Source organism: Sebastes fasciatus, chromosome 11, assembly GCF_043250625.1.
Source record: "Sebastes fasciatus isolate fSebFas1 chromosome 11, fSebFas1.pri, whole genome shotgun sequence".
Classification (NCBI taxonomy): Eukaryota; Metazoa; Chordata; class Actinopteri; order Perciformes; family Sebastidae; genus Sebastes; species Sebastes fasciatus.
Window position 1 is genome coordinate 10,779,132 of NC_133805.1, and position 24,514 is coordinate 10,803,645.

Genomic DNA, 24,514 nt, shown 5'->3' on the forward strand with positions numbered 1-24,514 from the left:
GTGTTATAAACTGAAAGCGTGGCGTTTTAAAGATAATCAGGATCTTATGAAAGATAATTTTAAATTGCATAAGGGAAACACAGGATGCAGTATTTTTGAACTCATTCTCGGGATTAAAAATCAGGATATGTCGGCCTTTGATAACGAAAAACAATGAGCAGTTAAGGCTAGACGCTGTGACCTGCAGCACTGATCTGTGTCAGCTTTGCGGGACCTGAGAGCTCATCAGATTTACTAATGGAGGTAAGCCATATAAGGGCAAACATACTCATGCACAAGCACGCACGCAGACTGTGAAATGTGTATTTCAACACAAGCACTTTCTATATTTCTGAGGATTATGATAATCCACTTCCCTCCATTGCCCCATCCACTCTTAGTGTGTGTGTGTGTGTGTGTGTGAGTGTGTGTGAGTGTGTGTGTGTGTGAGTGTGTGTGTGTGTGTGTCAATCTGTTTTTTTTTAACAGATTGAAAAGTAGCTGTCCAGTACAGGGAAGTAAAATCACATTTTACATAGAACATTAAATTTGTTCATCCTTACACGCGTGAGAGCTACACAGTGTCGTAGTGGTACAATGCCTTTCATACTCCTAAATAAAGTGATTCACACTCGCACACAAGGACAAATTTTAAAAAAAGAAAGGAAGGCTATGCAAGTGTGACAGAAACTTGATCCTGTGCAAAATCACAATGAGAAAATCATCACAGTATGGGACACTTAGCAATAGACAACACATGAGCATACTGTATGTTTTAACATGAAATCAAGTATGGAAAGTGCTTCACTGGTGCAAGAGACAAAACACACACTCATACAGGTGCATACATTGCACTCATTCCCAGACAGATACAGACACGAGGAGGCACTGGACACAGTAATCTGAATATACATTCATAGTGCCCATTCATACACATGATGGGCTATGTACACTACATAGAGGAATCAGCTCTTCAATCTTAAAAGTGCTTCAGAATAAGTGTTAAAAAGTAAGGAGTGGTAAGGTTTTAGAGCGGGAAAATAAACAGTAGACAAGAAAAGAAAGGAGTCATTCAGTTTCAATACAAACTGCATGTAAATCTGGACATGGACCTCCTGCCATGTACTGCAGAGTATGTAGAGATGTGGATTATGGGAAGGCATGATACACGTGGTACGCATAAAGAGCAGTTTACTGGTTTTAATTGAAGCTACCTAGCGGAGTTTCAGGAGCAGGAGCCACACCTCAATCTACGGCTGACCCGAATGCTTCGAAGCTTCGACCGTTGCCATGGTAATCAGTATTCGAATGTTTTAAAAAAAATAAAAATAATTTGATACATATAAGTATGTAATAATAATGTATAAATCCCCAAATAGCACATGAAATAAGGAATAATACCACAACATTATTCATTATTCATATTCAATATTGATTATAACCCACTCTTCCTCTCCCGCTCTCGTATTCAGCGCCCCTCCCTCCCACCCACCCTGCTTTTCTCTACCTCTCTCTTCCTCTCCTCTTCATAGGGTGATGAGGGGGTTCGCCGTGCGCGGGTGCTACGACGGATTCCCTTCCGAAGCTTCCCCACAACACATTCGGCAAAGCAGATGAGCAACAAGCAGTTCAAACCTCGCACATCAATCATGTTTTTCCTTAATAAAGTCATTGTTGATGGTGTGGTCCTTGCTAGTGAAATAATTTCTATTACATGATTTTTATTACTTTTCTGTTCTGCAATGATACATTTTGAAGAAAGATTTAATCTGCTAATGAAGACCATGTAATATGGTTGAAAGTTCCAGCATGAAGCTAGAAAGCCAAACTATTTTAAAGGTTGTTTAAACTACCCGGCAAAAAAAAAAAAGTTGAAACAATTTTAAAATTTTGCCTGTGCAGAAAATGAAAATACAAGAGGATACAAGAATGAGGAGTGTTTACATCGACTATAAATATAGTATACTTTATCAGCGGACTCAACGATCGGCTGAATATAAAGATTTAAAAGAGCTCCACAAAGTGCTATTTCTTATAAATAGTTCAAACATTGATTTCCTAGCATGTATGTACATACACAATTATGTACAAACTCCTGGTCGTGAGGTCAAAGGTCAGGTGGTCTGCTATACCTGAAGGTTTTAGCTGTTCATACCTAAGCTGGTGGAATGGACCACCTGGGAGGTTTCAGCAGGTTCGATTTGGGTTGGTGTGTGTGTGTGTGTGTGTGTGTGTGTGTGTGTGTGTGTGTGTGTATGTGTGTGTGTGTGTGTATTTCAGGATGTCTGCAAGCTAATTTAAAGGAACAGTGTGTAACATTTCGGGGATCTATTAGCAGAAATGGAATATAATATTCATAACTATGTTTTTGCAACCAAACCACTAGATGCAGCCAAATCCTACACACTGTCCCTTTAAGACTTTACGGGTCTTTTTTATTCAAATACAAGAACAGTTTTAAACCCTCTGTAGACCTATGAGAATATAGGTCTAAAGTCTTTTGTCAACACGAGCAGACACCCTGTGCTTGTGTGTGTCTTTTTTTTACCTTTTTGTGAATGTTTGCAGTACTGTTTAACAATCAATGCCCGTTCACTTTTTCTTCCTTACAGCATCTCCTGTCCCGACTACGTGACAGTGTAGAGTTCATCCTTGTCGCTCTGACAGAGCGTGTACCCGCAAACGCGGGGCCTCCAGCTCCAACTCCAGGTCCAGCTCCAGCCCCTGCTCCAGCCCAACGCCTCCCTGTTCTTCTCCTTCGGCGGCAGCAGGAACACCACGCAGCTGGCCACCAGGATGTGCCACAGCGAGTGTGTGTAGTAGTAGTTGTCCTCGGTCTCGGTAAAAATGTACAAACATACCCCGATCAGGGCGCAGATTGCCCCGGGGAGCAGGAAGAGGGCCCAGCGTCTCCAGGAAGGCGGGTAACAGTGTCGTCGCCGCACCCCTCGGTACACCTGGAAACAAAAGACGACTGGATTCAGCACACCTCAGCAAACAGCAAGTTCAATGTTCTATTATCAATGTTTTGTTTTCTGGCCATTTAGACCGCCTCGACAAGGAAGTCAGCAGCAGTTTCTCATCAGATAGTGTGTTATAAACTCCCTAGTAGTAGTAGTGTTTGTCTTACCCAGGCAGTGATCATGAGCAGCAAGGCACAGAGGACGGGGCCCAGCAGGTTCCACAGGCCTTTGCGGTCCAGCTGCATCGACATGGCTATAAGCAGAGCCCCGAGCATAAACAGAGTCTGCACACACAAGGTATTAAGACAGAGACAATATTAAACAAATATTAGCACTTAGAAAATATAATTATTAAAATATATTATTTTACATAAAATAAATATTAAAATGAACGGATTATAAGAGCCACATTGAGGGGGAAAAAAATCTGAGATTTCAAGAATAAAGTCATAACATTATGAGAAAAAAGTCGTAATTTATAACTTCACAAGATGCTCCACGTTCCTCATTTTCACACAGACGGCACGCTGCTCTGTTTCCCCTCTAAAATAACACATCAAATTACTACTTTATAATATTATGACTTTATTCTCGAAATCGCAGATTTATTTTTTCCCCTCAATGTGGCCCTAATACTCCGTCGTATATTCCTCAGTTAAGTGTGATAATAATATTATAGGAATATTCAGTGTCTTACATATTTGAATATATCTCCGATGCGAGCCATGCACAGGATGGTGACCCAGATGGAGCAGACCGACCCCAGGAAGTCACAGTATTGCAGGGTATCGTAGTCCATTATGCACATTACAGCTACACCTGGCTGGTCACATGCGTGGTAGAACTAGAATATGAAAAGAAAAGACTTACTTACTTACAGACTAGAATTACCACCTCGCAGTTGTATGCCTCGGCCATAGAAGAAATTTCCTTCCAGGCGTTCCTGAGATATCGCGTTCACGAGAATGGGACAGACGTGAGGACACGGTGACCTTTGACCACCAAAATCTACTCAGTTCATCCTCGAGTCCAAGTGGATGTTTGTGCCAAATTTGAAGAAATTCCCTCCAGGCGTTCCATGAGATATCGCGTTCACAAGAACGGGACGAACAACCCGAACACAAAATAAAAACATGGAAAACGAGGAATCACTGTGAATGCTACAAAACTGTCCACCCGTCCAGTCAGTATAAATAGGAATGAATGCTCTCCTTCCCCACAGTTACATATTACATATACACATAGAGGTTTCCATAGTGACCAATCTGCTTGTATATTTTTAACCGAGGCTATCTAACACCAAGGTCTAGACCTAACAGCTCTATTAATAGCAATATAGACACCGTCTGTCTGTATTTTTACTACCACACCTGGTGGTAAGAAGTGTCCTGTAATAGATGAGGTGAGACAGTTAACTGCATCTGCCTCTCAAAAACACATTGATAGATATGATAAATTGTTGTTGGTAGTACTTTTAGTCAGTAGAGGAAGACAAAGGTCAGAGAAAATGTCGCAATTACAAACCCGTCTGCTACTTCAGCACCAAGGACAGCGCCGTAGATTCATCAATACACAACAGTTAGGTTACTGATATTTCAGAGCCATGGTCGGGGCCGTAGATTCTGACTTACACAAACCTCAGTCAGATAAAGGATCGATGAGTCAGGCAGACTAGACTAAATTATTACACCGCTTTGCTTAATACTAGAATCTGATTGGTCAATCACGGCGTTCTACGGTCTGTTATTTCTTTATAGCAGACCGTTGCTATGTATAACAGACCGTTGCTATGGTCGTAGTTCTGATGTTGGACCGTTTTCCGTGTCAAATTATTGATTTCTTGAGTAAGTAGCTGTGTAATAAGTGGGATAATGTGCAGCTAGCAAGTCATTGTTGTGAAATAAACGCCTTCAGCGCTCTGCTTCGCCCTGTCGAGGTTTATTTCACAACAATGACCGGCTCGCTGTACATTAACCATTACATATTCACTGAAACAACCCTTGCTTTTAGTTCATTATTATCAGCTGATCACATATCAAAAGTCTTGCTTTACGCATACCTTTACCATATCAATATGCTATCGTGTTACAACAGAATTAAGTCATAGTCAAGATATACTTGCTAACTAACTTTACATGCTTCGCATTAAATACTGTCGCTAGTAGTCTTCACAATCTTGTGAGGAGCATCAGTTTTTTTTAGGTCACCTAGCTCACTGAAAGACTGATAACCCATCTAAAAACTTGCTACGCTTGAGCTAACAAGTGTTCACACAATGTAAAATCAGAAGAGATCCTTGCTTTGATTACCTGAAACGTCTTTCTTATGCAACTTTTAAACCATAAGGCCAAAAGAATATGAACAATACTCTAGAAACATGCCTAAGTATTCCCAAATGTATGCATGAGAGTGTCTCTGAGTGTGTGTTACCGTGGAGAAGAACATTGTGAAGAGGTAGACGGAGGCCTCGGTGATGTAGCAGCGTTTGATGGCCACCACGATGGCAGGCAGGAAGGAAAGGTTGCTGAGGGTGAGCAGCAGAGTTGCCGTCAACTGGCGACAGAGCGACTGAGCTGTGGAATCATCGGTGCAGCCCCAACCTCTCCAGCCTGTACACAAACACACACACACTCAGTGAAACCAAATATATACAGTAGCTGAATGAATCAGTAAGCAAAGTATCTTTCTGTTTGTTTTTGTATGTGTGTGAGAGTCGTACCAGCCTTGCAGACACAGGCAGCGTACAGGTAGCTGTAGGATCTCAGCAGTCTACATTCACCGTACGTCCCACAGTCCTCTACACAGGCACTGATAAACACCTCCGGGACCACAGACACCAATGATCTATTACCGCAGTCATTACTGCAAGAAAAACAAACATTTAAATATTAAAAAAACACACAAAACAATGAACAAGACAGAGGTGTCTCATCAAACTCCAGGTCTCAACACTCCACATGTGGATTCAAAATTTGTATTTCCCATCGTTAAGCAACTCTCAGACACAAATTAGACGACTTGAGTCATTGTCTTATAACACAGAGAATATCTTGAATTCATACTGTAGCGTTACATAAAACATATCATGTAGTTTGTACTATCTAATCTAATCTAACTCAAGAAAGCAGATATGTGAATTTACGACAATAGATGTGTGTGAAAATGTGTATAATGTTATCATGAACAAGTCTACAGAGGCATTATATACTGTATATGTGTTTATGTGTTCGTGTGTGTGTGTGTGTGTGTGTGTGTGTGTGTGTGTGTGTGTGTCTTACCTGTTGCATGTGAGCTGCAGGGTGAGGTACCATGTTGTCGACTGAGGAAAAGGCAGCCTGACCACAGCTTTAGGAGCACTGACATTCACACGAACACCGTACCCTCCAAACAAAGCTGCAGATACACATATGAGCAGTGTCTTCAAATTTTATTTTCATAATGCAAAGTCATTTATTTTTTGTAGAGCTGCAACTATTAGTCGACTAATCGATTAGTCGAACGACAGAAAAATATTTGCCAACTATTTTGATAATCGATTAATCTTTTAAGTATTTTTTTCATTCAAAAATGTCAGAAAATGCTGTTTCCAGCCTCTCAAATATGGAGATTACTTTCTTTTTCTCTGTTTTATATCATATTAAAGTGAATATCTTAGGTTTTTTTGACAAAACAAGACATTTAAAAACATCACATTGTACTTTGAGCAGCTGGAATTGACATTTTTCACTATTTTCTGACATTACAATTAAATTCAGTTCAATTACATTTATTTTTATATTGCGTCAAATCACAACAGAAGTTATCTCAAGATGCTTTTCATATAGAGCAAGTCTAGATCATACTCTATACCCCATTTTATAGACCAAACGATAAATTGAGAAAACAATCTGTAGATTAAACGATAATGAAAATACCTGTTAGTTGCAGCCCTAATTTTTTGTACAAAGGTACATACTACTCCAAAATGAGACCTAAGTGCTTAGAAGTTTTACCGTGACAATTTCTAAGTCATAGCAGAGCTGGAACCTATCCCAGCATGCACTTGGCAAAAGGCAAGACAACACCTCATAAATGTCTGATTTGACTTGTACTTGTCTGCTACTTTTTAATCAGCTGGACTACATTGTCAATTCCTATTTATCATCAATCCTATATCCCCATTTTTTGCTATTCTATCTTGATGTAATTCATTCAGCTACTGCAGTTATTTCCAGGTGTTTAATGCATAAATTCCCAAGTGTGAATGTGAGTAAATCATTCTGGTTACCTGTGCGGCAGGGTTGAGAGTGGTTGAGTTCGAGGACTGGAGCCCACGGAGAGAGACAGGCCACCACGCTGCTGCTGTTCCCCAGGGTTGCATTAGTCTACACACACACACGTATGAAAGTAAAACAGCATGAAAGCTTAACTCTTTAGTTTAGTTTATAGTTTATGTGTGATTATGTTGCAGTAATTCAGGAATACTCACAGAGTTGAGTGTGAGCTGTAGGTTGAGTGTACCACCGGTGGCTTGTGTGTGCAGCGGGTAGGTGAGCAGCGTGGGGTGCGTATCTGTAACGCTGATGTTGGCTCCGTTGACGGGAGTGTATCGGAGTGACAGAACGTCCACCTCTTCGTAGAGCACGGGGAGGCTCCACACACACGCCGATGCCAGCAACGGTGTTAACATCGACGCTGATTCGTTGCTAACGGCGACTGTGTCTGTAATCACAGAGCTGTTGCCTGCCGATGTCGAGTTGGTATCGCTGCTGTTGCCACGGAGCTTTTTGATGTCATCATCTAGTTTAAGGCCGACACTTGTTGGCTTACACCCCACTGAGGGAGACACAGAATAGAATAAATTGCACATACTGGTATTAGATTAGAGATATGATATGTGAATGTTTATGGACGTGTGTTTCTGTGTTCACCTGTGTAGTTGGAGACGATACTAAAGGTCACAGTGCGGTTGTCTAGGCTGCTCTCCACGACAACTCGTAACCAGGTATCCCAAGGTGGGTTAGAAAGAGCCGCGGAGCAGCCGATCCCTGAGCAGTTCACTGTTACCTGGCGCTGCTGCAGAGAGGTAGAGCCCAGCCTGAGGACCAGTGAACAGTTTCCACCGTCTGCTCTCTCCCCTGACGAACAGTCAGCCACAGAGACGGAGAGAGAGGAGGCAAACTCTGGAACATACAACCTAAAGACAGACACAAATACATTAACCTTCTCCACTTCACCCCTCTTTACCATACACACATTTTTATTTTTTTTAGGGAGGTACTTTAGACCTAATAAGGTCTTTAGGTGGAGATAGCAGGTCAGCAGTAGATGTCACATAGAAGTGGTGTACATCATCTTAAAGCTGGGAAGATTAATTTAAGATTCAGCACTGTGTGTCAAGTTGTTCTAGTCATAAATCAGAAATAACTAAATAATTAATTAATTAAAATAAATGGTGAAAGTGTATAAGGGCTTATGATAGAAGTATATGATGGCCATTCCCGTGCTCTATTATGTCTCATAAGTTGTTGCAACAATTTTGGGGTTGATACCATTTGTTACACAGATTTGGTGCCAAATTTAACCATTTTTTACCACTCGAGAATTGATAAAAATGATCAATAATCCCTCCAAAATACCTCACTAAGAGACCAAGAGCTTGACGAACACCATAGTAAAAGACATGCTGTGATTTGGTAGAAAAAACATTTTTACATATACATATTGTATGCAAAAAACTGCATTGTTTTTGCCCAAAGCTTCATGGGATTAGCCGGTTGCCTGGGTTTATATAGAGTGATAAGAAAAGTTCAGAACATACAAAGGAGCACAGGAAATAAAAGGTGCACACATGCACACACAGAGATGGTGATTACTTAAGGCGTGCAGGTCTGTCAAGTGCTGCGGTCTGCTGGAGGAATGTGCCCTGCTGTAAGACGGGCGTGTCCACCGCCCTCCTTATTGATAGCTGAGGCTGGAAGAAGTACGAGCAAGACGGGAAGCCCTGATAGATAAACGAAAAAAGAAAACAAGTAGAACAATGAGGGGTCTAACGTACACAACAAAACACAAATATAGACATACAAGTTAAAATGTAAATAGATTTTTTCTTTCAAAGCGAGTCTTTGGTAAATAAGACTGCATTACCAGATGCAATTCTGCAATATGAACAGAGGCCAAGAAAGAGAAGAAGCAGAAGAATGTGGTTTAGCCACTTAACGTCTGACACATTATCCACCTTCCCCCCACTCCGGTGGAACAGGTTGGGTAATTTTCAAGTGGAGCAAGATATGAATACTGACACTTTATCTTGGCTTTTCAATACAAAACAATTCTTATTCAGACAAAGACACCATAGTGGAAGTTAAGTGAAAATTTGGAGCATCAAAGAATTGAAATAACTGCTGTCAAATCTTTCTTGAAAATGGTCGTCAGGAAAATTGCAGCAGTTTTAATGAGCACAGTTTGTGTGCATATCTCCAGGGTAACAGTCCAGTAAGGGGACAACAAAAACAATAACAGAAAGTTACTCTTTGAAACTGTCATTCTCTGTTTCCTGCCGAGGGACTACAGATGTAAATTAGCTTATAGCTAACTCTGATACAGCTAAGAAGCTGAGCACTGTCCCTGTCAAATAAATAAATAAATAAAATAATAAATAACAAGCACATACTGTATAGGAGTGTAACGATACATCGATCTTGATCAATGTATATATTGATTTAATGATCAATGATCCAATATCATCGATGCAAAGTGAAAATATTTATACATATCGTCATCTTTAAGATACGCCTTTATTTTATTCCCATTTCATATTTATTGTTTTTATTAAAAAGAATAGATTGCTTTTCATTTAAATGTCTGGAAGAGCCCAGTAATAAAATTGTCAAATCATATTTTAGGTTAATTTTGTAAATTCAAATAAATATTATCGTTGTAAAAAGAACTGATATAATATCGTTTCCTAATGGAACTTATGATTAATACGCCTAATACTGTATATATATATACTCAATACAAACCTTCTGCTCTATGCGCCCGTCATCTTCAGGCAAGTGGGCACCAACGTACCAAACACCGGGAGCCGGATTGGAGAGGTTAAAGGTTGTGGAGCTGTGTGATGTCACCGGTAGGATCAGAGACAGACAGGGGCTCCATAGTGTTTCATTGGGAAACACCGACCCTACTGGGTTTATAACTGGAGGGGCACCATATTGAATATGGCTACGAAAGAGAGAGCAAGAGAGAGAGAGAGAGAGTTTCAAGTAAGTTTCAAAGAACAAATAAAGTACTGGCAGAAAATTCAGCAGAGAAACTGGTTGAGCAAGAAGATAAAAAAGAGATAAAGAAGAGTGGCAACAGTAGAGAAGACTAAAATAAATAGCAGAGAAGACGGGTAGACGTTTTCATGATGCAGAAGTTAATACATGTAGGGGTGAAACGATACATCGCTCTGGATCAATATATAGATTCAATGAGTTTATATAAATGTAACTGATTGTGTTGAATAGGCATACGGTATCGTCTCATATCGATCAAAGGCCCCCGAATTGAATCAAATCAAAATCGTATCGTGGCAGACTTTGTGATATCTGCAATATTATTGTCCAGAGAATCAATATAATATCGTATCGTGATGAAACTTGTGATTTACACCACTGCTTACATGGTGACATTGTGCTGTCCACAGTTGAAGTTGTGGCCCTTGGTGACAGTGAAGAGCCAGCGAGCGACGGCAGTGTCCTCTGGTATATGAAACCTCTGCAGCCTCACGTTGCCGTACCAACCGTACTTGGACAACTTCTGAGCTGGTTTGGACGAGAGCTCTGATACAAACGTCACCTGTCCATCTGTACAGGGCATAAGATGTCATTGTATGAAAGACAACAGAAACAGTGTAGTAAAGTGATATTGTATTTGTAAGAGGTGATAAAAGTGGAAGGAAAATTAAGGAAATAACTTTATGAGAAAAAAAATCGTAATATTACGAGAATAAAGTAATAATATTACGAGAATAAAGTCATAATATTACGAGAATAAAGTCATAATATTACGAGAATAAAAGTCGTAATATCATGAGAATAAAGTCATAACTTTGCGTGAAATAAAGTCATAATATTATGAGAATAAAGTCATAACTTTGCGTGAAATAAAGTCATAATATTAAGAGAATAAAGTCATAACTTTGCGTGAAATAAAGTCATAATATTATGAGAATAAAGTCATAACTTTACAAGAAAAACAGTCGTAATATTAAGAGAATAAAGTCATAATATTAAGAGAATAAAGTCATAATATTACGAGAAAAAAGTTGTAATATTACGAGAATAAAGTTGTGATATTAAGAGAATAAAATCATAATTTTACGAGAAAAAAAGTCATAATATTATTGTTTTTTTTCAATCTAGCTCAATAGAAAAAAATGAGAGAAAGTAGACCTACAAACCTGGTGCATTAAAGCACAATTAGGACCAAGAGAGTAAAAAGCATCCTGTGCTCCTCTCACATCTTACTTTTTCTACCTGTTTGGATTATTCTGTTCAGTTTTGTGGAGTAAAACAATGGACTAATGTTACACTACAGCAGGCTGAGCAGGGACAACAACTGCTGAGTGAAACATCCACATTTAGTCTTTATTAACTTAAATTATAGTTATGAAGAAATCAGTCAGACTGTTAGATTAATGTGTTGTTTAACTCCCTGTTAACTGGATCTCGGCACCCGTGTGTGTGCACATTTTGACCCTGGCACTAGCAAGACGCAGGGTGTGCCTGAGGAGTTATCTGTAGCCTCCAGTACAGCTGGCTGGAGAAGATCACTAGAACAACAACCTACTTGCTATATCGTATGTTATTTCCAGTAAATATCAAAAAATAAAACGTGTGTTTTCTGAAGTGGCAGTATGTATACACCTCTCTGTCAGTTTATTTCTTTCATAAAACATGATAATGTTAAAGATACACTTAATAAAGGCCATATGAGGTGAAATGTCAAAGCTGATTGCCCGTCCGCCCCTAACACTCTGGCGCAGACCCTGACCATAGACCTACAACATGATAGATAAAAATGAAAATGTAAACAAAAAACAGTTATAGAAGATCAGATTATAACAGATAGAACCGATTATAAATCCACAGGGAGCCACTGGAGAGGAGCTGAAGAGCCGCATGAGGCTCCAGAGCTGCAGGTTGCAGTAGACACCTGGTTTAAACCTGAGCTGCGTGTCCAGCAGCTACTAAGTTAAATAACCAATCAGCAGCAATGAGAGGTACTGTTAATAATATACACGTTGTCACATTCACACAACATAAAGCTGACAATAATATGTCTTTAACAATGTGAGTGTAAGAGCAGTGAGACTGTCTTACAGCGCGCAGACTGCGTTAGAGGTTGTTGACATTCAGGTAAACTCTCATGTGGAGATAGTCATCAACATGCTAACACCAGTTTCCTCTGATAATAATAACACTCACCGTCTGCTAAAGTCCAAGTAGACAGGGCGACGAGAAGGAGACAACGAAGAAAACTAAATTCCATGTTTCCTTTGCTTGTTTCTGAAGCATTACATCGTCCTTTAATCCACCTGTAATGTCAGACAGATCTGCTACTTACGGGGAAATCATTCTACCTGCACAGCACTTCCTGGTTTCTATGTAAATACACCAACGTCACGACGTTGTAGCGTGCTGCCTTTGAGGTCTGTCGGAAAGATGGGTATCGTACACATGAACGATACATTTTCATTCAAAATGTGTGTAATTGAGAAACCCACTACAGTAATCTCTGAGTAGCCAGTAGAAGTATGTTCTTTTTCCTTTTTTACATTTTATTTTATCTATTTATTCATTATTATCATTATTATTTTCATTATTATTATTTGTTTCTTCTATTTTTATATATATATATGTATATGTGTGTATGTATGTAAGTGTATGTGTATGTATGTATATATGTTATATATATATTATATATTTTTTTATTTTTTTATTTTTCTCTTCTTCTTCTTATTATTTCATGATTTATTTGTGGATACTCTCCCTGTGTTGCATTCTCTACAATTTGAATTGTATGTATCCATGATTGAGAATCAGTTAGGTCCTTTGTGGCTGGCTGTGGCTGTCTGTGTGTATGTTGTTGTCAGGTATGATTGATTGATGTGTTGTGTCACGGGTGAGTGTTGTTCAGAAAAATTAACTTTCCCTGTGTAGTGACTGTTCTATTGATTATTGACAATTAATAAAAAAGACCTTTGAAAGAAAATGTGCGTAATTTTTTAAAGAAATTATGTGCAAATATCATTAAAGTGACATAAAATAAGTTTCTGTTAATAACGCAATACATAATAACATACATACTATGCTAATGCACACTTTGCTAATGTATATAGTAGGTTATTGCACACTTGCTAATGTAAATAGTGGGTTATTTTATGTTTATAATTTAGATTTTGTTATGCTAGTTGTAGTAGTCAGGTATATTTATAGTGTATTCCAATATTCTTTATATTTTGTATTCTTTGGATATATTTCTTTAGTGTTGACATGTACATTTTATGTACCGTTCCTGTGCATTGCTTGGATAACCTGCTGCTTTAACACAATCATTTCCCAATTTGGGATCAATGAAGTACATCTATCTATCTATCTATCTATCTATCTATCTATCTTACAAAAAAGTAAATTAGGTAGAACATGTAATAGTCCATGAATACAGTGTGTGTGTGTGTTAATTATAACGTTACTACTTAAAAGTACAAGCTTGAGAGAACCCCGGACGTTCATACTTCTCTGCTGTTCAGCTTGAGAGACAAGCAAGAGCATCAATAAAGACGTTTTTTTTTAATATTGTTCAACAAATATATTAGGCTCATCATTGTGTAACAATTCAAGCAGAACAATGGCATCCTCTTTAAAATCCTCACAGCTTTATTGTTGCCTTATATCCACAATATTCACAAAGAGACTGGACAATAGTCTATATGAGAAATAAGCAAGTATTCACAGCCATTCTTGTCTTATGAATTGAAGATTAAACATTCACATGAAATTCAGTGCAACCTAATGAGAAAGACAGAAAAACAGAGTTCATGATCAATCTCTGCAATTCAAGTCACCCAGTGTGTAAAACATTTATTAGACAAGGGCATAACATTTATTGATATCTTCTAAAAGGGCTTCGTCATATTTGTGATTTCCTTAATTTTTAATACAAGTTTGGAACTCCTTAAGTAAACATAAAGCAAAAGAGTAGTGAAAAAGAGACAGTGAGACATTCATCTTTAAGCATCATTCATCACTCATTCATCAGAGTCAAAGGGCATTTTAAATCCCACTGCATTACTGCAAGTTAACTGTTGAAGGGAAAAGCTTCAAACCAAATATCATACATTTAAACTGTGCTCATAGAAGATCATACAAACGTCACATCGTCCTGTGAGTCCACCCAGCACCACTGAGAATCAAAGAACAGCAAAGGCATCTCTCTGTCAGGCGTCCTCTCTTCCTCTTCCTCATCCGTCGTATTGTTCTGAGGGGGTTCGACACTCTCCTGAGCTCGGTGCTCTGCTTGTATCTCCACTGACTGTTTAGTGAGGGGAAAACTGTCAGCTACAACTATATCAGCTGCTTTCACTTTTTTTCTTGACTTGATAGATCTGAGGAGAGCCCTTCTGATGGTGTTAGCGCCCTCACTGAAGTCTTTTAATGGAGCTCCAGCCGAGTCCTGTGGCTGTGACTTTTGTAATTCGACACTAACCGACCTGTTAGTGGGACTAGATGGTGCCCAAACGTGCCCGCCATATGTGGAAGGACTGACTTCAAACTCGGAGGTGGAAGGACTAAGAGGTTTTGCCTCAGTAGTCTCGGGGATCAGGATGTCGAAGGAGCTCCTGCGGTGTGAATCACCATCATCGGTGTGCGGTGGGGGATGTGCTGATTCCTCTCCAGAGGTTTCAGTCAAATCCTGAGTTGGACTCTGGTTTTCTCTGAGGGAGCAAAGAAAGAAATACTGAAGCACATATGAAACTGATAATATTAGCTTTAAATCTACATCCAGCACGATTCAGGTATCAAAGAGGACCTATTATGCTCATTTTCAGGTGCATACTTGTATTTTGGGTTTCTACTATAATATGTTTACATGCTTTAATGTTCAAAAGACACTTTGTTTTTCTCATACCAGCTACGCTGCACCTCTTTACAACTTCTGTCTGAAACGCTCTGTTTGAGCTCCAGCCAGCAGTGAAGTAAATTTACTAATACTGTTTTGGGAAACAACATTTTTTTGTTTTAGGTTTCAAAGGTTGTTTTGTTGAATGTACACAACTACACTGCAAGGACTTTCCCAAAAATCTTTGCAAAGATATGAAGTAAGTTCAAGAGTTTTACCACACTGCTCGTCTGTGTATTCTCACAGCAGTTTGTATAATATCCTATGAAAAGTACAAGTTTTTCACATCCTGAAAATTCATATACTCTCTAGAAGACGGATGAATAAGCCAAATATGATAACTCTAAAGGTAAGATAAAAGAGTTTAGGTTTAGTATTGTCATACTTTCTGCAATGCAAATTCCCTTGTTGATATTGAATCCTCACCCCCACTACACCAATATTTTGGTAAAATTTTGGTCCAGGTATTACTTTGTTTAATGCCCTTTTTCATACATATAATCTGATATTAGTTTGTATAAAAACAAGGTTTTAGTACACCTGCCAAACTAAACACTGTGCTGTACCTGCAGAGGGACATCGAGGACTCCTCCATGGTCACCAGGCTGCTCAGGCTGCCTGTCAAGCTGCTGCTGTGGCTGGCTAAGGCCCCTCGCTCCTCCATCAGCCAGCGCATGGCTTCGATGCCTTCGTGCACGGCCACCAGCTGGCGCAGAATCTTCACATCGGCAGAACGCAGCCACCTCTGCAGGAATAATGAGGAGTTAGTTAAGCATGATGCAGGAGAAAATAAGGGAACTGGTGTGAGTGTGTGTGCACTGTAGGTTTATGTATGGGGAGAGCTGAGACAGGTGTGTGCATTGAAAGAGGACCTATTATGCTTTTGTGCTTTTTCCCTTTCCTTTAGTGTGTTATACAGTTTTTGTGCATGTAAAAGGTTTGCAAAGTTACAAAGTCCATGCCAAAGGGAGTAACTCTCCACCACCGAAACACTGCTCCTGAACTGCCTGAAACGCCTCGCTTGAAGTCCCGCCTTTTATTCCGTAACATGGTGATGTCACCAAGTAACACTTTTGCATAATACCTGCCTAGCGGCTAGTTTGGCACGCCCTCAAACAAAGCTAGATAGAGCGGAGCTGGAGCAGAGTCCGAAGAGTTTCACATCAGTGGGCCAGCTGACTAAGCAGAGTAGATGGAGCTTTTCCAGAGGGGCGGGACTGGAGCTCAAACGGAGCGTTTCAGACAGAGGGTGAAAAGAGGTGCTGCAGCACGGCCGGTATTAGAAAAATAAAGCATCTTTTGAACATTAAAGCATGTAAACATGTTCTAGTAGAAACCCAAAATACAAGTATGCACCTGAACATAATTATAATAGGTCCCCTTTAACCTCTCTCAGGGCCCCCCCAGACATAAACCATGCTGTCCCCCCATTAGTGAGGCCCCTGTTTGTGTGCTCATTTGACTAGGAAGAAGAAAAGAGCAAAAGAAATAAGAAGAATGAGGGAGGAGTACGGGTGAGGTGCAAGGTGTTCAGAGAACGATCAGAGGAATCCATACACATAATGTGTCATGTGAATTGAGGTGAATGAGAGTAGGAGCCAGGTGAGGGGTGTGGTGGAGGGAAAATGTGACACTGTCTGTCATTAGAAATCAAAATTAGCAGGTGAAGTGGCACAGGAAGGAACTTGGTGGTTTTGACATTTCTGCACTTCAGAGTAAAACATGTCATCAGAATAAACAAGAGGAGCTGCTGCTGCTGCTGCTGAAACAAGTTGTGCAAGTTGTGGCCAAGTATGCAGGCGCACTAGAGACGCAGGCTGAGTCACTACAAAGACAGTCTAAAATGCATGAACATACAGTGAGCTGAGAACACAACAGGAATCTTTTACCATCTCTTGTTTTAAGTTGCTTATTTTGTCAGAGAAGCTGTCGCTGGATGCAGAGCCGCGGTCTCCCATATCAACCACATCAGACCTCAGATCATCTTCCTCGCAGTACGCAGCATCCCTCATCCAGGTCAGGAGACTTTCCGGTGTTTTCCTGCCAACCTTATTCTCCACTTCTTTCAGATCTGGGAAGGAATCGTTGAGGGTTTCCTCTGCCATCATCCCTCCTCGCAGTAATTACTCCAACGTCTTCTGATCGGTGGCTGCTTTGGATGTGCGTAAAGTTACTCCAAAGTCTTCCGATCGGTGGCTGCTTTGGATGTGCGTAATGTTACTCCAAAGTCTTCCGATCGGTGGCTGCTTTGGATTTGTGTAAAGTTACTCCAAAGTCTTCCGATCAGTGGCTGCTTTGGATGTGCGTAAAGTCACTTTTTCCCAACGCGTTATATTCCTGAACGCTCCACACAGTAAATAAATCACGACCGAGAGTGACAGACGTGCCACAGAAGCGCAGAACAAGCCATGAACACGCTGGAAGTGTGAACGAGCCAATCACCTGCATGCACCTGCTGACTGCTGCCTGTCAGTCACTATTCAGGCTGCAGAGGTATTGATGGTATGTAGTAGCCCAGAATGTGATGCTGGAAAGTGGAACTGCTATAGTCCTCAAACAATGGTGGGAGTTTCATATGAGTGGAGAGGCAACACCTGGTGATGTAAAGAGTGCACATTCAATCTGTGACTGTCTTTATTAGCCTACTGTCTTTATGCATTAAACCCTGATGGCACCACATGAAAAAAAAAAGAAAAGATAATTCCATACAGATTATTAATATAACATATTTATAATTTATAGTTGATTTTCTAGGCCTGAAATATTTGGTGATAAAGATTTATGTTTTAAAGTGTGTGTATATATATATATATATAGCCTACTTGTTGAAATAAGTTTAATTCCTGATAAATAAATAAATAAAGTAGATTAAATAAATAAATAAATAAATAAAGTACATTTAATAAAGTACATTAAACAAATAAATAAAGTAGATTAAATAAATATATAAATAAATAAATAACTAAAGTACATTAAATAAATAAAGTACATTTAATAAAGTAGATTAAATAAATAAATAAAGTAGATTAAATAACGTACATTAAACAAATAAAGTAGATTAAATAAAGTAGATTAAATAAATAAATAAAGTAGATTAAATAAATATATAAATAAATAAATAAATAAAGTACATTAAATAAAGTATATTAAATGGATAAATAAATAAAGTACATTAAATAAAGTACATTAAATAAATAAATACAAGTGATATAATTATTTATATATAAGCACAGACTGTTATATGACTGATATAGCCTACAGTAGATGCAGGTTCTGGCCATGGTGAATGGTGCAACATACAGTGTCCAAAAAATTATTTTACTGCCATATACAAATGTGTTTATAGAGACATTCTGTATGATAAGTCTATGTTTAATTTGTAGTCCTACTTTGCAGTGCGGACTGTTTTATGACTGATATAGCCTACAGTAGATGCAGGTGCTGGCCATGGTACAGAGCTGCTGGTGATGTAAAGAGCGTACATTCAATCTGTGAAATCAGGCCATGATTGACTGTCTTTATGCATTTAACCCTGATGGCACCACATGATAAAAAAACAACAATAATTCCATACAGATTATTGATATAACATATTTATAACTTTTATTTGATTTTGTAAGCCTGAAATGTTTAATTAGTAAACATAACTAAAGCCAGGAAACAGAGTTGTGTAAGATGTAATGTAGGCTATGCATAACCTATAATTTACACTAATAACTAAATCTGTCCCTGAGTAACTTGTTCTTGGATCAACTTCAAATATCCTCATGGCAACCTCTAGTTTGTTTGTTGATTTATTTGTTTGGTTGTATTCTGGGGATAACGGTTTATGTTTTAAAGTGTATAGCCTACTTGTTAAAATAAGTTTAATTCCTGATAAATAAATAAATAAAGTACATTAAATAAATAAAGTACATTCAATAAATAAATAAATAAAGTACATTTAATAAAGTACATTAAATAAATAAATAAATAAATAAAGTACATTAAATAAAGTATATTAAATGGATAAATAAATAAAGTACATTAAATAAAGTACATTAAATAAATAAATACAAGTGATATAATTATTTATATATAAGCACAGACTGTTATATGACTGATATAGCCTACAGTAGATGCAGGTTCTGGCCATGGTGAATGGTGCAACATACAGTGTCCAAAAAATTATTTTACTGCCATATACAAATGTGTTTATAGAGACATTCTGTATGATAAGTCTATGTTTAATTTGTAGTCCTACTTTGCAGTGCGGAAGTGCTTCCAAAGATGGTCTATATCAGAAACAGGTCTGTACAATTGCACGGCCCACTTTTAGACACATACAGAGATGGGTCAAATAAACAGTGAGGAGGCTAACATCTGCCTCCCGCCCAAATAGATGATTTATTTTTATTGCCCCATATTGATGCCTTTCAAAATCAGGGCAACGGTTATGAGAGCATCCTGCTTCCTCATGATTGAGGTTAAGACCAGTTGTTGCATTGTTTAAGGAGTTTGTGTAACACACACTGAGGAGGCAGTGGCAGCCTGAGAAAAGGTAAACATGCAGAGTGCATGACTGAAAATAAGTTTGATGCTTCACCAGCTTACAGAAAGCTAAGCAGAGACCTCAAGTTATTTTTATGTGAAAAGAAAAGTCAGACAGTGAGAGGCAGCTTTGTGACTGTGGGAGGAAACTTTGAGGAGGGTTGTACCACCGGCCACTGTTAGAGGGAGACAAACACTGCAGCATCCAAAACAGAGAAGCTGTTAGCAGCCAAATAGCTCCAACATTGCCAACTGTAATTACCATACATAATTATACAATGAACATACCATAAACATGAGTAAGTACGTCTCACACAAACATACTGAAAAAATACAATGAGACAGCAGCAACAGTGCCACTACTAACACAAATCTGCTAAAACATTAACACAACAGATAAGAGACAGCAACTCAATTCAACAAATATACAAAGTAGGATAGCATGTTTTAAAGAATGAATCTCGATCTCACACGTGTGATTTTAAAGATGAAATTTGACTAGTCTTTAGCCTCACCTCCCTCAGAGCCTCATAAAGTTCAGTCACCTTGACTCTTAAACCTCAACAGTGCAACAGAATCCGCGGGTTGGTTTTACTGGAGCTGCTCTGTGGAGACCAGTATGACACTGTCGTTATAATGGGCAGTCCCAGATGAATGAATATGAGGACTGTGTTGAAATATGTATATATGCTTACATTTTTTTTGCACATTTCAAAAATTAATCTTATAAGCTACTATTGTGGATATCATATTTTGAACAGAAATATCTCGGCAGTTGGCTAGAAGCTGTTGATTTTATATAAAAGAACTTATTTTGTATCATCCATTAAACTCTTAAAGAGGATCTATGATGCTTTTGTGCTTTTCCCCTTTCCTTTAGTGTGTTATGTAGTTTTTTTCTGCATGTAAAAGGTCTGCAAAGTTACAAAGCCCAAAGTCCACGCCAAGGGGAGTTACTCTCCCCCCACAGAAACACTGCTCCTGAACTGTCTGAAACTCCTTGATTGAAGTCCCGCCTTGTCTTCGGTAACGTGGTGATGTCACCAAGTAACACATTTGTATAATACCTGCTTAGCGGTTAGTTTGGCACGCCCTCAAACACAGCTGGTTAGAGCGGGGCTGGAGCGGCGTCCGAAGAGTTTGGTTTGGTTGACCAATCACAACAGAGTGGGCCAGCTAACCAATCAGAGTAAGTCAAACAGAGCGTTTCAGACAGAGGGTGAAAACAGGTGCTGCAACACAACCGGTATGAGAAAAGTAAAGAGTTTCTTGAACATTAAAGCATGTAAACATGTTCTAGTAGAAACCCAAAATACAAGTATACACCTAAAAATAAGCAAAATAGGTCCTCTTTAAATAAGGCAAAACCAGGACGCAAAGGCACACACACAAGTCAAATAACAAAGCAGAGAACCTTTGTAGAGATTAAACATTTGGTTTAATATAATATTAAATGTTTGTACACATAAATAGATCTGAAACTGTACTGTTACAGCTGTCGATAATGTTCATGATGGACATAATACGAAGCATCGATATTCCCTCCACACTGTCTGTCTGCAGCAGGATGCAGCATGAATGTCTTTGTGAGAGAGAGGAGGCATCTGCTCAGCCACACTCTCTGACTTTTGGTCATAACGTACAGCTTCTTCTCCTGACTCTTGTAATTGATTTGTTTTTTTCGAGAATCAGCTAAATCAAATAGCTTGTTTCCTCTGAAAAGGCCTGCAGATGGCAGCAGACATTCAACATTTTCTAAGCTTTCAGGTATTTGATGACATTCTCAGAGGGGTTGAGCAAATCAAGCCTGATTTTTGCACCTCATGGGATTTCATTCATTAGCTCTGTTTTCTCAAGAGTGCAGATCAAGTTTCACCGATGAGGCTGTCAAACCCTGAAAACTGAGCCAAAGTCAACACTCTGAGGTCATCTCATCATAAAGAATATGTTTTCTGTAATTTTATAGGAGAGTCTCAGCCGTTAATTCTCCAGGTTTCTCGACAAACATGCTGCGAACACATTCCATGATTTCATCAGAGAGGCGTAATACTGACAGCAAATATGTCATACTTGGAAAAGCGAGTGGGAAGTTGGAATGACGTGTGGATAAAAAATCATGTTACTGCGATCCCGGGGGGGGGCAGGGGGAGGGCTATGAAACATTGCCCCACATACAAGCAAGTGTTTTCAGGCAGGTTAGCTCAGAGTGACCCCGGGGTCAGCGTTACATGAGGTGGAGGGTAGGCATAAAAATGTTACACACAGAAAGAGTTATGTTTTTTACGAGTCGGGGGGCCTCTTACTTCCAGTTTTAAGGAAATCATAAACCTGCGCAAACATTAAAAAATGGTCAAATTGTGGATGTCATTGAAAGGCCAGCATTATGAGCAGATAGGATTTTACAGCATCTGTCAGTGCAATTAAGTGTGATTTACTCTGAATCATAAAGAGGATGTGGGGGTTTATTAGGGGAGTTGCCCTAAAAAAGTTTTTTTGCCAAACCACCTGAAACGTGAAGAGCAGAGACATGAATCACACTCACTCATGTGGGTTGACTTTGTCCTGAAGTCTCATAGTCATAGAGGAATAGATATTTAACCATCCTCGTGGTGTAGCCTAATTCCCCAGTGAATAAGCCTGAACCGTGACTTGTGTGTGTGTGTGTGTGTGTGTGTTTGCGTGTTTGCATGCATGAAGTCAAGGTCAGAAAAACAGCATAATAACTGAGGCCCCCGGGCCAGGAAATCCTCCAGGTTCACATGGTCTGTTTGTGGAAAGACCCTGCAAACAAAGCCAATCAGGGAGGGAGGGGACGCCTGGACTTTACAGCACAATTAAGCCAGAAATCACTCAACGGTTCGTATACGTTTCCTAAGAAAAATAAGCTCTCAAGTGTGGAAACCGTCACATGTCAAATGTACAGTACACAAGAAACTTTAGAGCTGTCACAGGTGCTTGTAGGTGGTTTTTGTTACCTTTGGACAGAACCGGGCTAGCTGTTTCCCCGTTTCCAATCTTTATGCTAAGCTAAACTAGCCGGCAGCAAGCTGTAGATTCATATTTACTGAACAGATACAAGAACGGTATAAATCTTGAACACGTTGTCATCCAAACCCATCACATACCGCCGCTTTGTCACGTCCCTCGGCGTCATGTCCCTTGCCATGGCGTCACGTCCCTTGGAGTCACTTTAGGATTAGGCAACAAAACCACTATAGTTATGGTTGGGCTTAAAACTACAACGTTTGTACAGTGAAAATGACACTGAACGTCGTGAACACGGAAGAAATCTTCTATATAATTCTCAGCCCAAAAGCAATATTTCCCAAAATAGCAAACATTTCCTTTAAAGGTACAGTGTGTAGGATTTGGCGGCATCTAGTGGTGTGGTTGCAGATTGCAACCAACTGAGCACCCCTCTGCTTAGTCCTCCCTTTCCGAGACTGCGGTACCGTGAGCCGCCGAGTGCAAAACCGTGGTAACGCCGTTCGCCTCACTCAGAGCCCATTGCTCCTAAAGTAGTGATATTATGGTAAGGATGCATCCTTACCATAATATCACTACTTTAGGAGCAATGGAAGTCAGACGACAGCTGGCGATACCATTTTTTGGCACTCTCCTGCTCACGTTAGGTGGCCTTCAGGTAACGTAAAAACATGAAAGGCTGTCTCTACAGCCAGAGTTGGGTTTGTCCGTTCTTGGCTACTGTAATGTAGAAACATGGCGTTACATCATGGTTCTCCATATGTAGATATAAACGGCTCATTCTAAGCTAACAAAAACACGACCATTCCTAGTTTCAGGCGATTATACACTAATGAAAACATAGTTATGAATATTATATTCCATTTCTGCTAATAGATCCCCCTAAATATTACACACTGTTCTTTTAAGGATCTAACTGACATATTTTAAGAATTATGTAAAAAGGCCCAGGATTAAAAGAGAAACAGTTAGTTAATAACTCCCGCCGCTCGTGAATTTTTAGTTAGGTGATCATGCTGCTCTGTGCATCTGTTTCCATTTAAGAACCTACAGTGAGATTAAATGAGTGTGGAAAAGTAATGGATCTCATATGTACGGAGAGGCCCATTTACATCCTGTAATTGTGTTGTGTTTATTCAAACCATGATATAAAGCACAAACTACGGAGCTGAGGAGACACATAAATACAGTGTTTACAGTGCGTGAGAGGTATACCAAGAAGTCCATTAATTTCCACTGAAAGGCTTGCAACATCAACTTCCAGAGTGCATATCGCAATGTCAAATTGAGGCAAAACATAAGCAGAGATGCGTATTGTGCAAATGCACCGAGGCACACATACATAGCCCACGCTGTCTGACTGCAGGGTCATCAATAGATTCCTGCTGTATCCATCTTTGTTGTTTAAACAGATGGCAGCGGCACCAAAGAGCTTGTGCTGTGCCTGATCGAACGCCTGATAGGAAAGCCCAGAGGAGCCTGTGTCAGAGGCCACGGGGGCCAGTAGATTCTAAGCACATTAACATTCCTGAATAAATAACCCCAGGGAATGTTATTGTGGAGAAGTTAAACAGGATTTTCCTCCCAGAGCCCAGGAGAACGACGGCCAGGCATCACTCTGGCGTCTCCATCGCCCCGGGTTAGGAGGAGCTGAAGCACCCGGTGCCAAAACGAAGAGCTTTTTAAACCCCTTATATCCTATCCTTCCTTAGGAAGAAAATTGCAGCACATGAAAGAATTCTGGTGATTCTGGTTGAATTCATTTAGATATTGTTCATTTTTACATCAGTGTACATACAAACACATCCGACCAGTAGTGATATCATCAAGTAAAAACACATTTTATATAAAACTTGTTACAAAAATGTTTCTATCTTTACTACACTATGGGTTTCACATTGTTTTCC

General features: G+C 39.4%; 2 protein-coding genes across 2 annotated transcripts; both read right to left on the reverse strand.

The window, feature by feature from the left end:
• Positions 1–1,298: 1,298 nt before the first annotated feature.
• Positions 1,299–12,584, reverse strand: pgap6 (post-glycosylphosphatidylinositol attachment to proteins 6). The gene is made up of 13 exons (XM_074650535.1): positions 12,398–12,584; positions 10,591–10,774; positions 9,947–10,148; positions 8,798–8,925; positions 7,853–8,118; positions 7,411–7,757; positions 7,210–7,306; positions 6,221–6,335; positions 5,662–5,804; positions 5,373–5,551; positions 3,640–3,786; positions 3,110–3,226; positions 1,299–2,936 (listed from the first exon to the last, which is right to left on the reverse strand). The coding sequence occupies exons 1-13, from the start codon at positions 12,459–12,461 to the stop codon at positions 2,607–2,609; spliced, it is 2,319 nt and encodes a 772-aa protein (XP_074506636.1). The 5' UTR covers positions 12,462–12,584; the 3' UTR covers positions 1,299–2,606.
• Positions 12,585–13,807: 1,223 nt separating this feature from the next.
• Positions 13,808–17,678, reverse strand: LOC141776742 (uncharacterized). Its single transcript, XM_074650520.1, has 3 exons — positions 16,982–17,678; positions 15,659–15,837; positions 13,808–14,907 (listed from the first exon to the last, which is right to left on the reverse strand). Exons 1-3 carry the CDS (start codon positions 17,198–17,200, stop codon positions 14,334–14,336), a joined length of 972 nt encoding a protein of 323 aa, XP_074506621.1. The 5' UTR covers positions 17,201–17,678; the 3' UTR covers positions 13,808–14,333.
• Between the last annotated feature and the right edge of the window lie 6,836 nt (positions 17,679–24,514).